The 13,478-nt window shown below is 40.9% G+C and overlaps 1 protein-coding gene across 2 annotated transcripts in view; it reads right to left on the bottom strand.

Moving 5' to 3' along the window:
- Positions 1 to 13,478, bottom strand: part of SLC15A1 (solute carrier family 15 member 1) — a 118,254-nt gene that overhangs the window by 59,437 nt on the left and 45,339 nt on the right. For both annotated transcript variants that reach the window (XM_085622114.1, XM_085622115.1), the window contains exon 7: positions 9,304 to 9,387. In XM_085622114.1, coding sequence (XP_085478240.1) covers positions 9,304 to 9,387 — 84 coding nt within the window. The remainder of the gene's footprint in view (positions 1 to 9,303; positions 9,388 to 13,478) is intronic.

Genomic DNA, 13,478 nt, shown 5'->3' on the forward strand with positions numbered 1-13,478 from the left:
TTACATTGCATTTGTGTTCTACTGAAATTTGTGACACAAGGTTTATGTTTGTGGAGTTTTAAATGGCAACAAGAAATTCAACAATATGCCCCATCAAATACATTTGGTTGCAAAACACAATGCACATTTACTTGGTCGTCACACTAGACCCAGCCCTGCCAAGTTTACATGCATTATGAACTCTCCAATATGGCGTCCTCAAGTAAGACTGACTTGATGCAAGTCAAAGCCAACAAAGGAGGCGCCTAATGTACAGTATCTATTTTTGAATAGGAATGTGCTAGCGTTAATGCAGACCACAGAAAAAGGACTGACCCATGTTTGAACACTGGGCAAAAAAATGCATTTGTGGATGCATACGTTTTGTGCGCATGCGTAAATCTGTTTTGTAAATTAATACATTTGGCGGCATGGCCCAGGGTCAGCATACAGCCTGAGAATAGCTTCTATTAATATGCACATAGTGGTTTGAAATATGTGTTTTTGTTGGGGATAATGCGCAAATATTTCAAATGTGTTTTATGCAACAATGTGTATTATTATAAATAAAATGTATTTTTGATGCAAAGCACATTGTTAGATAATTAAAAAATATTTGTTTTAAAATGTGCTTTTCTTTTGTAGTATATTGACACTATAGAGTAGGTTTTTAAACAGATGTATATAAAGAAATAAAGTAAAGTGCAATGTGGGACAGTTTAACATTTTGCTAACAGGGTTCTGCATTTACAATGTTTATTTTTACACACTGGGGAGGATTCCTTGATAGACATTTGCATTAAGGATGCAGTTGTAGGAGGATAATGTGCTGCACTTAAATATACGCAAATATTCATATCTTAAATGCCACAAAGTTCATGCATACTGTAAAGCATCTACCTCAGATATAGCATGTTAAATCATGGGGTTTTAATATTGTTGCATCCTGGCTTCAAGCACATATGTTTAATACACCATATTCAGCATTATCCTATGGGATCTGTTCTTTGTACTCTTAGGACATGTTGCCACAGCCTTGGTTAGTACAATTATTGGTCAGTATTACAAACTTGTCATGGGTTTGCTCCGGATACTATTAACCTATGTCTTTTATGATGTTCACACTAAAGCTAAGACTTACGCAACTCAATTACATTTTTCAATAATAAGACTTAGAATCAGGCAACAATAATTTGTTATTGGCATTACAAAATATGTAAGATTCAAAGCATAATATTATACTGGATTAGTACATTTAGTAATGGTTATACCACACTATATCAAGGTTGTTTATATTTGCCTACCTACACTATCCTTACCCTGCGATTTAATGGTTATATCAATGCAGTGAATGCAATATTTTTGTCAAACGATATAGTGACGGGCATCTGAGTTTTATTAAATTGGGAATAAGTAACAACTCTTATTTACAGAGGTTTTACCAGCAAAAACTGCGACGTGGAACAATGCTAGTGAATTGAACCATTAATCAGGCTGTATGACGGAACAATGCAGGGAAATACACTGCATGGCTTCACCACGCCTTTTTTACCCCGCATTTATTTGGAAGACCGATGCTTTTACAATGTATGCCTTTACCTGGCATTATATATATATATATATATTCACTGAAAAAACCATAGGTTTCAGGGCTGTTATAGTTAGCTAGACATTTCACTCGTACAAAACCATTGAAATTCCTCCGTTATAGTTAGTTCTGCTAACTATAACTCGCGCGCCCACAATCCACTGCTGATGATGTCACATATTACATCATTCATGACATGGTCAGTGACATCACTGATGACATCTCAAATGACATCACTGATGACATCACTGATGACATCATCCAGTGAATGTGGTTTGGTTCGTTATTTAAATATGTATTATATATATAGCAATCTGCATTGAAGAATGAGTGGATATATAAATATAAATATCTGGATGGAGGATTTAGTAGCAGTGTGATTGACTGTTTACTTGACTAATTTATAGTGTCTCACTAAATATATTGGATAGTGACTAAACTGTGTGAATATCTGTATCACTTTGTCAGTTGTTGTGTAAACTGCTGCACCAGTTGGTAACTAGCTATGTGAAAGTCTATATTAGTTATTGATTAGTTAACTGAGTATTTGTATGGGAGAGTGAACACAATGCACATTTACTTGGTCGTCACACTAGACCCAGCCCTTCCAAGTTTACATGCATTATGAACTCTCCAATATGGCGTCCTCAAGTAAGACTGACTTGATGCAAGTCAAAGCCAACAAAGGAGGCGCCTAATGTACAGTATCTATTTTTGAATAGGAATGTGCTAGCGTTAATGCAGACCACAGAAAAAGGACTGACCCATGTTTGAACACTGGGCAAAAAAATGCATTTGTGGATGCATACGTTTTGTGCGCATGCGTAAATCTGTTTTGTAAATTAATACATTTGGCGGCATGGCCCAGGGTCAGCATACAGCCTGAGAATAGCTTCTATTAATATGCACATAGTGGTTTGAAATATGTGTTTTTGTTGGGGATAATGCGGAAATATTTCAAATGTGTTTTATGCAACAATGTGTATTATTATAAATAAAATTTATTTTTGATGCAAAGCACATTGTTAGATAATTAAAAAATATTTGTTTTAAAATGTGCTTTTCTTTTGTAGTATATTGACACTATAGAGTAGGTTTTTAAAAAGATGTATATAAAGAAATAAAGTAAAGTGCAATGTGGGACAGTTTAACATTTTGCTAACAGGGTTCTGCATTTACAATGTTTATTTTTACACACTGGGGAGGATTCCTTGATAGACATTTGCATTAAGGATGCAGTTGTAGGAGGATAATGTGCTGCACTTAAATATACGCAAATATTCATATCTTAAATGCCACAAAGTTCATGCATACTGTAAAGCATCTACCTCAGATATAGCATGTTAAATCACGGGGTTTTAATATTGTTGCATCCTGGCTTCAAGCACATATGTTTAATACACCATATTCAGCATTATCCTATGGGATCTGTTCTTTGTACTCTTAGGACATGTTGCCACAGCCTTGGTTAGTACAATTATTGGTCAGTATTGCAAACTTGTCATGGGTTTGCTCCGGATACTATTAACCTATGTCTTTTATGATGTTCACACTAAAGCTATGACTTACGCAACTCAATTACATTTTTCAATAATAAGACTTAGAATCAGGCAACAATAATTTGTTATTGGCATTACAAAATATGTAAGATTCAAAGCATAATATTATACTGGATTAGTACATTTAGTAATGGTTATACCACACTATATCAATGTTGTTTATATTTGCCTACCTACACTATCCTTACCCTGCGATTTAATGGTTATATCAATGCAGTGAATGCAATATTTTTGTCAAACGATATAGTGACGGGCATCTGAGTTTTATTAAATTGGGAATAAGTAACAACTCTTATTTACAGAGGTTTTACCAGCAAAAACTGCGACGTGGAACAATGCTAGTGAATTGAACCATTAATCAGGCTGTATGACGGAACAATGCAGGGAAATACACTGCATGGCTTCACCACGCCTTTTTTACCCCGCATTTATTTGGAAGACAGATGCTTTTACAATGTATGCCTTTACCTGGCATTATATATATATATATATATTCACTGAAAAAACCATAGGTTTCAGGGCTGTTATAGTTAGCTAGACATTTCACTCGTACAAAACCATTGAAATTCCTCCGTTATAGTTAGTTCTGCTAACTATAACTCGCGCGCCCACAATCCACTGCTGATGATGTCACATATTACATCATTCATGACATGGTCGGTGACATCACTGATGACATCACTGATGACATCTCAAATGACATCACTGATGACATCACTGATGACATCATCCAGTGAATGTGGTTTGGTTCGTTATTTAAATATGTATTATATATATAGCAATCTGCATTGAAGAATGAGTGGATATATAAATATAAATATCTGGATGGAGGATTTAGTAGCAGTGTGATTGACTGTTTACTTGACTAATTTATAGTGTCTCACTAAATATATTGGATAGTGACTAAACTGTGTGAATATCTGTATCACTTTGTCAGTTGTTGTGTAAACTGCTGCACCAGTTGGTAACTAGCTATGTGAAAGTCTATATTAGTTATTGATTAGTTAACTGAGTATTTGTATGGGAGAGTGAATGTGTGTGTGGTTCGGTGGGGGGGTGTGACTGCCCAAAGATGTGTGAATAGTTGATTCAGTAGGTATATGAGGTTAAGGCTACATGTTATAACAGTTGTTTGGGTGAGTGAATATCTTTATGGGTGTGGTGATGAGCAAATATATCTCTCAATGGTACATGTCCAACAAACTAGAAAAATAAAAGGCAGTGTATGTGACAGTTGTTGTATATAAATACGTATACATTAGACTCAGTGATTGTATGAGTGACTGTATGGATAATTGTATACTTGTAATAGTGATTTTATAACACACTAAGTATGAGTTACTATCTATATGAATAAATGAAGTGGTGTTTGTATAAGTGTGTAGCTGAGTAAATGTAAGTATGATCCATTGTTTGCATAAGTGAGTAGGATGACTGCATAAGTAAATAGGATGTGTGCTGGTGTGTAATGTCGATATAGGTGTACAAGTATATTTGATAGTGTTCTATTGATCAATGACAGCATGTATGAGTGAATCTATAGGTAAGTGATTAGATGTGTGTGTACATCTAGGAATCACTGAGTGGGTTTTTAGAAACTTGTATTGATGTGTCAATGGATTCAAATATGGTACTCTGTATTTTACAGTGAGTGATGAAAAGTTATACTACTGTATGATGAGGTGTATCTGATTGTCACGTGGATGATGTCATCAGTGATGTCATCAGTGATGTCATTTGAGATGTCATCAGTGATGTCATCAGTGATGTCACTGACCATGTCATGAATGATGTAATATGTGACATCATCAGCAGTGAATTGCGGGCGCGCGAGTTATAGTTAGCAGAACTAACTATAACGGAGGAATTTCAATGGTTTTGTACGAGTGAAATGTCCAGCTAACTATAACAGCCCTGAAACCTATGTTTTTTTCAGTGAATTTCAAAGGCTTTTTAAATGATAATTTTTAAATGTAATAATAGTTATATGTATTTTTTTTACACTGATTTTCTACATTTTTTTAACTGTTTTTTTACATATTTTATTTTTTTAATTACATTATATGTTTTTAATATAAATGGAAATAAAAATGTTTTTTAAAATATTGAAACTGAAATATTGTTTTTTTGTTGAATGTATAAGTGCAGAACTATAAGTGTGTTGGTTAGTTAGGGGACTGCATGCATAGTGGATAGGGGTTTGAAGCAGTCCATGTGCTAAGGCCTGGCTCAGTGCATGAGTACTTGGGTACTGACTGAATGATTAGAGTACTGCAAAGAGAGTGCCTGGGTGAATTTATAAGTGGTTGGGTTTTGGCGCAGTGAATGGATTAGTACATGGTGCTGAATGGGTCACTTAAGGAGTGCAAGGGGAGTGACAGGGTGTTTGCTGGAAGTGTATGGCTACTGACTGGGGAATTGAAGGTGTAAAAGACAAGTGTGTAGGTGGTTAGAGGACTGCATGCATAGTGGATAGGCGTTTGAGGCATTCCATGTGCTAATGCCTGGCTCGCTGCATGAGTACTTGGATACTGACTGAATGATTAGAGTACTGCAAGAGTGCCTGGTAACAGGTGAGTAAATCGGAATTCGTAGTTCGGCTGATTTTACTTTGGTCCAGTATATATAGAGCCACTTTCCTGCACCATCCCCTCCCTTCACCACTACGTAAACGCGCCCTGTGTCCGTTTTAATTTGGGAGATTAAGACCCCTTGAATCCTGAGTGTCCCTAGGGTCCAAGTAGCCCACTAGGTACCTCCAGTAAGCGCCACAGAGCTGCTTTGCAGAGAGGTGTAAAAAGAGGCACGGCCTGGGCCACCTCTCTGAAACACAGCGCAGTGGCGCTTACTGTAAGCACCAGGTGGGCTAGTTAGCCCCCAGGGGCCCTCAGGATTGAAGGGGAATTATTTCCCCAACTTAAAACGCGCCACAGGGCGTGTTAGCACACGTCACCTCAGGCCCCATCCCCTCCCTTCCCCACTGTGTAAACACGCCCTGTGGCCGTTTTAAGTTGGGAGATTAAGTCCCCTTGAATCCTGAGGGTCTGTAGGGTCCAACTAGCCCACTAGGTACCCCCAGTAAGCGCCACCTAGCTGCGTTGCAGAGAGGTGTAAAAAGGGGCACGGCCTAGACCACCTCTCTGCAATGCAGCGCAGTGGTGCTTACTGGAAGCACCTTGTGGGTAGTTGGCCCACCGGAGCCCTCAGGATTGAAGGGGAATTATTTCCCCAACTTAAAATGCGCCACAGGGTGTGTTTGAGCACGTCACCTCAGGCCCCGTCCTCTCCCTTTGTCACTGTGTAAACACGCCCTGTGGCCGTTTTAAGTTGGGAGATTAAGTCCCCTTGAATCCTGAGGGTCCGTAGGGGCAAATTAGCCCACTAGGTACGTCCAGTAAGCGCCATTGCAGAGAGGTGTAAAAAGGGGCACAGCCTGCACCACCTCTCTGCAACGCAGTGCAGTGGCGCTTACTGGAAGCACCTTGTGGGCTAGTTGGCCCCCAGGGTCCCTCAGGATTGAAGGGGAATTATTTCCCCAACTTAAAAGGCGCCCCAGGGCGTGTTTGCACACGTCACCTCAGGCCCCGTCCCCTCCCTTCACCACTGTATAAATACACCCTGTGCCCGTTCTAAGTTAAGAGATTAAGTCCCCTTGAATCCTGAGGGTCCCTAGGGTCAAACTAGCACACTAGGTATCTCCAGTAAGCGCCACAGAGCTGCATTGCAGAGAGGTGTAAAAAGCGGCGTGGCCTCTGAACACCTCTCTGCAACACAGCTCCCTGGCGCATACTGGAGGTACCTGGTGGGCCCCCAGAGACCCTCAAGATTGAAGAGGAATTAATTCCTCAACTTAAAATGCACCACAGGGCGCCTTTGCACAATGGTGAAGGAAGGGGGCGGGGCCTGAGGTGACATGTCTGCAAACACGCCCTGTGGCGCGTTTTAAGTTGGAAACTTAATTCCTCCTCAATCCCGAGGGTCCCTAGGGGCCAACTAGCCCACCAGGTACCTCCAGTATGCGCCAGAGAGCTGCGTTGCAGAGAGGTGTTCAAAGGCCATGCCCACTGCTCTTACACCATTGTCATGACTAATGCAAGTGTATAGACTTGTCACATCTAATGCAATCTTTAGCATATCTGTTTCCCATGATATGTTGGAAATAGCTCTTATAAAATCTTTCGTATCACGAAAATATGAAGGTAGTAATTTGACATATTCTGCTAAGAAAAAGTCAATATATGATGACCAGGAGGTTTCTTTGAGTCCTTATGAATTTTAGGAAGATGGTAGAATGTGGACAGGACCGGGTGTGGACATTGCAAGAATGTGAATTCGTCAATGCCAAGCATGGCCTTATCAAGCCATTTCTGAATAAGCAGATGGTATTCTTGCATACTGTTGTTATATTAATTCCTGGAGATTTTTGCATAACAATTAACATCTGATCGCTGTCTCAAAGCTTCCTTACAATAAAATTCCGTTGTCATAAGGACTGTATTTCCTCCCTTATCGGATGGTTTACAAACTATAAGTGGGTCTTTCTCAATGTTTGCTATTGATCTTTTTTGATCCATCGTCAGGTTCCTACTTTTGTCGTTCTTTTTCCCAAATTTTTGTTGTCGTAGTTTCATTAAGTCTTTGATGACTGTTTCCTCAAACACGTTAATGGTGTCAAAGCTCATTGGTGGAATGAAAGTCGATTTAGGCTTAAAACAGGTCTTTACTGTTCTTTGCGAGATGCCGAATCCTTCAATGGCAAGGATAGAGACAGCACCATCCTCAGTATCTTCAAGGACCATTTGACTTTCAAAGGCTTGTAATACTTGAAGATCTTCTCCCGTAAGATCGTCCGTGTATGGATTGTCTATAGTTATAGTGTGTTCACTCATACTCTGTCTTTGTGGTCCTCTCATTTTGAAGAATTTAAGGAGTTTAAGTTTCCGTGTGAACAAGTATGAGTATATCCGTGCTTGAGTGTACTCAAAGCCTTGTGTAGGGCAGAATGTCAATCCTTTCTTCAAAGCTGTTTCTTCATTTTTCGTCAATTTCTTCTTAGTCATATTGATTACTGTGAGGTCATCAGGGGAGGTCACTTTCTCGCACCTCTCTTGCTCCTTGTTTGCGAGGCGATTCCCTGATTTCCACTTGTTGCTGCCCCCCGTTTCGTTTTTCTTGATTCACTTGTGGACGTTTCTGTTCTGGGGGTTTGCCTCTTCCTCCCCGCTGCCGAGACTGCCTCATTAATTGAAATTCCTCGTGAAAATGGGAGCTGCTGGGGAGGGTTGCCTGTAGATCCACATTGTCATCACCAGACTGTTCATTGTCTGTAGTGACATCTGACTCTGAGGTTTCTTTGGGGTCCACTGTTCTGCGGTTTACATTACTATGTAAGGCTTTGCGCGGTGCGTAAAATTTTTGGGCAAAAGTAAGTATTTTGCCTTGTTCGTAGTCTTGGGCATACCTATTAAACTTGGTATGTTTGCGTTTTTTTATTTTTTCTTCATAAGCCAAAAGACGTACTTTCATTGCTTCTCTAAGCTCTTCTCTCAAAGTGGCATCTTGATCCTGCATAATTATTGTTTCCAACCTCTATGTAGTTTTGCAAAGAGGTCGCTTCCCACCACTTTCGTATCTCTCGTTCAAACAGTTGCTCTAATTTTGTGAAGTGAGATTTCAAGGTTCCTTGTGTTTGTGATTCATTGACTCTCGCGCCTCTTTGTTGCATCGGGCCACGTTTGAAAATGCCGGCGTACTTCATCTGATTGCATTTGTGCGTTTTGTACCACAGATACCCGTTCTTGTCAACACTATTTCTTACGATTCGCCCCTTAGAAAACACATCTATATATATATATATATATCTATACGCAATGTATTTGTGGGGTGAACCCCCCACACCCGTGAGCTTACCTTAATTGAGTGGTCAAGGCATATGTTGTAAAAGCATATGTGTTCTAAAAACGTGCATGGTAAAAGATGCGTGGCAAAGCTACAACGTGGTAAAAACCACGTTGTACAAGCTGTTTCCCCTTTAGACAGCAAGTAATAAAAAAGGCAAAAAGCATTTTCTTCTTTTTTCTGCTTTCAATATTCTTATGGGATCAGATGATATTAAACACTCAATATTGTTGAAGTGTAGCACAGTAGACTTTCTTGCATTATCACCACGAAACTTACTCAGTGCAACGAACATGAGGGCCGCAGGAACTCCGAACGCCAGTGGGTAGCACTGCTGCTTGGTGTGAATGCCACACTGCTCACCTGAAAAAAAAACGCAGGCTCGTGTTAGATGCTCCCTCGGTGCTTAATGTGTTTACAAAAAAAAGGGCAGCGTCCCTAAGTATTCCTTAGACGCCCGTTGGCGCTAATGAATGCCAGAGTTGGCCAATACCACACCTGCCTGGTTTTCATGCCACCTCGTGCCTCTCTCTTACCCCACCCTACACTTCCGGTTTCCTTTTCATGCCTGCTTTCTTCTTTTGTCCCTGTTTTCCTGCTTTCTCTTCCTATTTCGCTCGCCCTTTTCTATTTCTTTCCTTCTTATGTTGGGCCAATGGAACTGGGGAACCAGATTCGAGTCTCGGCGTCGACTCAACATCTTGTGATTCTGGGCTAATCACTTAATGTCCCTGTGCCTAACAAAAAAATAAATGTATCCTTGTGTAACGTAACTGGTGCTCATGTAAAGCGCTACAATACCTTCAGGTCGAGTTAGCGCTACATAAAACTGCAAAAAAAAGTCTAATGATTAAAAATAAGACCCATTCCCTAAAAGTCAATGCACTCTTCTCTCTTCATAAACATTCTCATTTTGATACAAGTTTAAGGACTTGTTAATCTAAATGGGAAATAGGCATGTTGGTTGGTGTGAGTGGACAAAGTACTTCTGAAAATGATCAAAGCAAAATATATCTTGTTCAGGCAAATACAGATCACACAGGGTTCTTGATCCTTAAGCTGCTTTTTCCTCTTTTTTGCTTAGGTGAACAAACCTTACTGAATGAGCACATAAGAACTAATTCGCGAATAGTTCCCCAGAGCTAATTAGTATCTGCCCACGCTTATCTCAGACTTGCACCAGCCCTCTTTTACTGTATTTATACAGATTTGTTGCACTAAAGGAAAGCTGGTTGTGGCTGGATCATCTTTGACATTTCTGCACACACAGAATTTCAGTGCTTAGTTTTTGTGAATCATAAGTACAGTGCTCAAACATTTTATTAGACGGGCATCACCCACTTCCACCACTCGCATGGCCTACATCCACCACTGGTGCGTCTTGTTAATTCATAGGAACCTCCATATATTGGGACCGAAGCAATACTTTGTATTAAATGCCCTGACATCAGCCATAACCAATCAGCTCCAACTGGGGGCGCAACTAGACCGGAACTTCGCGGGGGGAAGGAGTTGACACTCCCAGCCAGGGCTGGCCCTAGCACTGGTCGCACACGGTGCAACAGTCTTTTTTGGTGCCCCTTCCCCTATTTCCTCCTTCTCCATGAATTGCCTCACTACCACTCACCAACAACGCACCTCATCTCTCTATAGCACCTTTCTGACAGACATTTCATTTTTTATATAGCGCTACTCATAGTTTACTGATACTCAGTTCTGTGATCTGCATGGCACACGTTCTTATTAGCAGGCACATTAACCCTATGGGCTGTGTGGTTGGCAGTGGTGCCCATGTAAGTGCACGGTGAGCGATGCGACACTGTGAGAGTAGGGTTAGAGGAGTGACTGCAGGGTGAGTGAGGTGACCATATGAATTTGGGTGAGGATGTAAGTGCAAATTGGGACTAATAAATGCATGGTTAGTGATGGGCTTGTTTGAGTGAGATTGCAGATTGAGCAGAGAAGGGGACAGATGAGTGAAGTGTCACATAAGTGCAGGGTGAGTAGTGTGCTTGTGTGACTGCAGGGTAGGGTACAGGTGAACAACGCAAGTGAATTGTGAGTGCAGAGTGATCACTGTGAGTGCAGGGTGAGTGGGTAAATGGTGTGAGTGCATGGTGATCAGTGTAAGTGCATTGTGATTGCTTGCAAGTGAAGGGTGAGCGTGAAAGTGAAAGGCAAGACTGAGGAGTGAGTTGTCTCAATGCAGGGTGCATTCCCAGACACTTGAAGTAACTCAGAACGTAATTGACGGTGGCGTAGGTTTTCAGATAGAAGTTAAACTATTGCTATTATGGCATTAATTTAGGATCAAGGGTGGAGGAAATAAATAATGTACTGATCCTGCAACAAACATCCAGTTTTATGATTAGGGTTGCCGGCTCATTATTTTGATGTCCCAGATGGTACAAAAATAAGCAGTTACCTAAAGCCGTATTTTCAGCACTTATCTGTCCATACTTAAAACAGCAAATGTAAATAGAAAGCACTTTTAATTTTGTTCTAGGGCTGCCTGAATGATCCATGACTGATAATCAAAGGGAACAAAGACAGAAAGGTCGCATTACAAATGAATACATACTTTTTTATTTATAACCCTATTTAGTGTCAAGAGGAGGTCTTTGCAGGCTCTTTAAACAACACATGGCTGGCATTTTCTTTTGGCAACCCTACTTTATATTCCTTTTCATGGCATGCATTCTCACACTAGGGCAGTAAATGTAAATTACAAATGTAAGGAATAGGCAGAGTGGGGCCCAGGGGATACTGGAACCAGAAATAAAACTACGCCTCGGTAACCAGTTTACAAAGGTATGTACATATGCAAATGGTCTTTAAAGACCTGTGAAAAACTCGGGCGTGCCAGAGATAAGACTCCAGACACAGCCTAGCCGAGCCCACAGCAGCTCGAGCTGCAGCAGCCCGGGCTGAGACATTCGACGGGGGGAGGGGGGGGCGGGCTGAAGCCCTTTTAGCCCTATGAGCATTGTGCGCCTGGCTCTAACAGCGTTCGCGTCACAATATGTGGTGTTACCCGTGAATGCTTAATGATATGGCTTCATTTTCGGCCTACATTTGTTAATTGGCAAGCTGGTATTTGTAATTCTGCCACTGGTTGCAAGGGTCTTACATGTTGGCATTTCAATGCAACCAGTGAGATAACAGAACCATTTTTACAAGGCTTTCTTTGCTTACTTTTCATCTTTGGCAATCGGTACTGCCCCCCGTGGGACAATTATAAAGTGTACTGGTCCCATAAAATAAGTGCTAGTGCCCTTCGGCAACTACTGGCTCAAATTAAGTATTAGTATTTGTAAAGATTTGTTCAGGCGCATTTTGAAGATGCCCTTGGAATCTCCAGATTTACTCCAGTGCACGGTGTCATAAAGAGCGAGTGTCTATCAAAAATGTGCAATGCATTACCCTTGAATGGTACTCAGTGAAAGCTTCCTTTTTTAAACATAACTGATTGGACTAAAATGTCACAATGTTATGTACTGCAAAATGGTGCATATTCAATGACAAAATCAAAGTCTTCGAAGGCGCCCATCTCATTTCACATTTTTTAGCCTTACCCACAAACCCACTTAAACACCCACTCATAGACGCAAACAGCCACTCACACACCCACTTACACACCCATGCAAACACTCACACACCCACTCACAGACCCACAAAACCACTCACACACCCACACAGTAACTCACATGCCTACTCACACATTCACGCAGCCACTCCCATGCCCACTTACACACCCGCTCACCCACTCACACATCTATAAATCCACTCACACACCCATACAGCCATTCACACACCCACTCACTGACCCACAAATCCACTCACACACCCACACAGCCACTTACATGCCTACTCACACATTCACACAGCCACTCCCATAGCCACTTACACACCCACACAGCCACTCACACATCCATAAAGCCACTCACGCGCCCACACAGTCACTCATACAGCCACTCACACGCCCACACACAGTCAGTGATACACTTATAGAAATTGCAAAAGCATATGTTTGTATTAAATGTGCTGCTGTTTTAGTATTGAATGTGTACAAAATAACCGGCAGACCCTTATTTGCCCAAGGATTTGCGAGAGATCCATAAAATGAATATCAAAAAAAGAAAGACTTGGTGCATTGCATTTATCGAAAGGCTGCATAATTTAGATTACCTTAATTTTTCCATGCAGACCTCATGGCATCTCACGTTACCGCAAGACCCCTTTCCTCGACTATCTTGAACTTACTCCTACCTCCATCTTTTTGATCCTCCTCTGTTTGTGAAACGAGTTTGTCAGCTAGAGGAGACTGACTATGCCACTCCTCACCCCAAAATAAATGAGCTATTGACTACCTCCTTGGATTGTATGTCACAATAACGCGCAAAAGGTAAAAATAAGTCAAATTAAACCAGAGGTTTTCTTAGTCTGGTCATCAT

The sequence above is a fragment of the Triturus cristatus genome, chromosome 8, assembly GCF_964204655.1.
Source record: "Triturus cristatus chromosome 8, aTriCri1.1, whole genome shotgun sequence".
In the NCBI taxonomy this organism is placed as follows: Eukaryota; Metazoa; Chordata; class Amphibia; order Caudata; family Salamandridae; genus Triturus; species Triturus cristatus.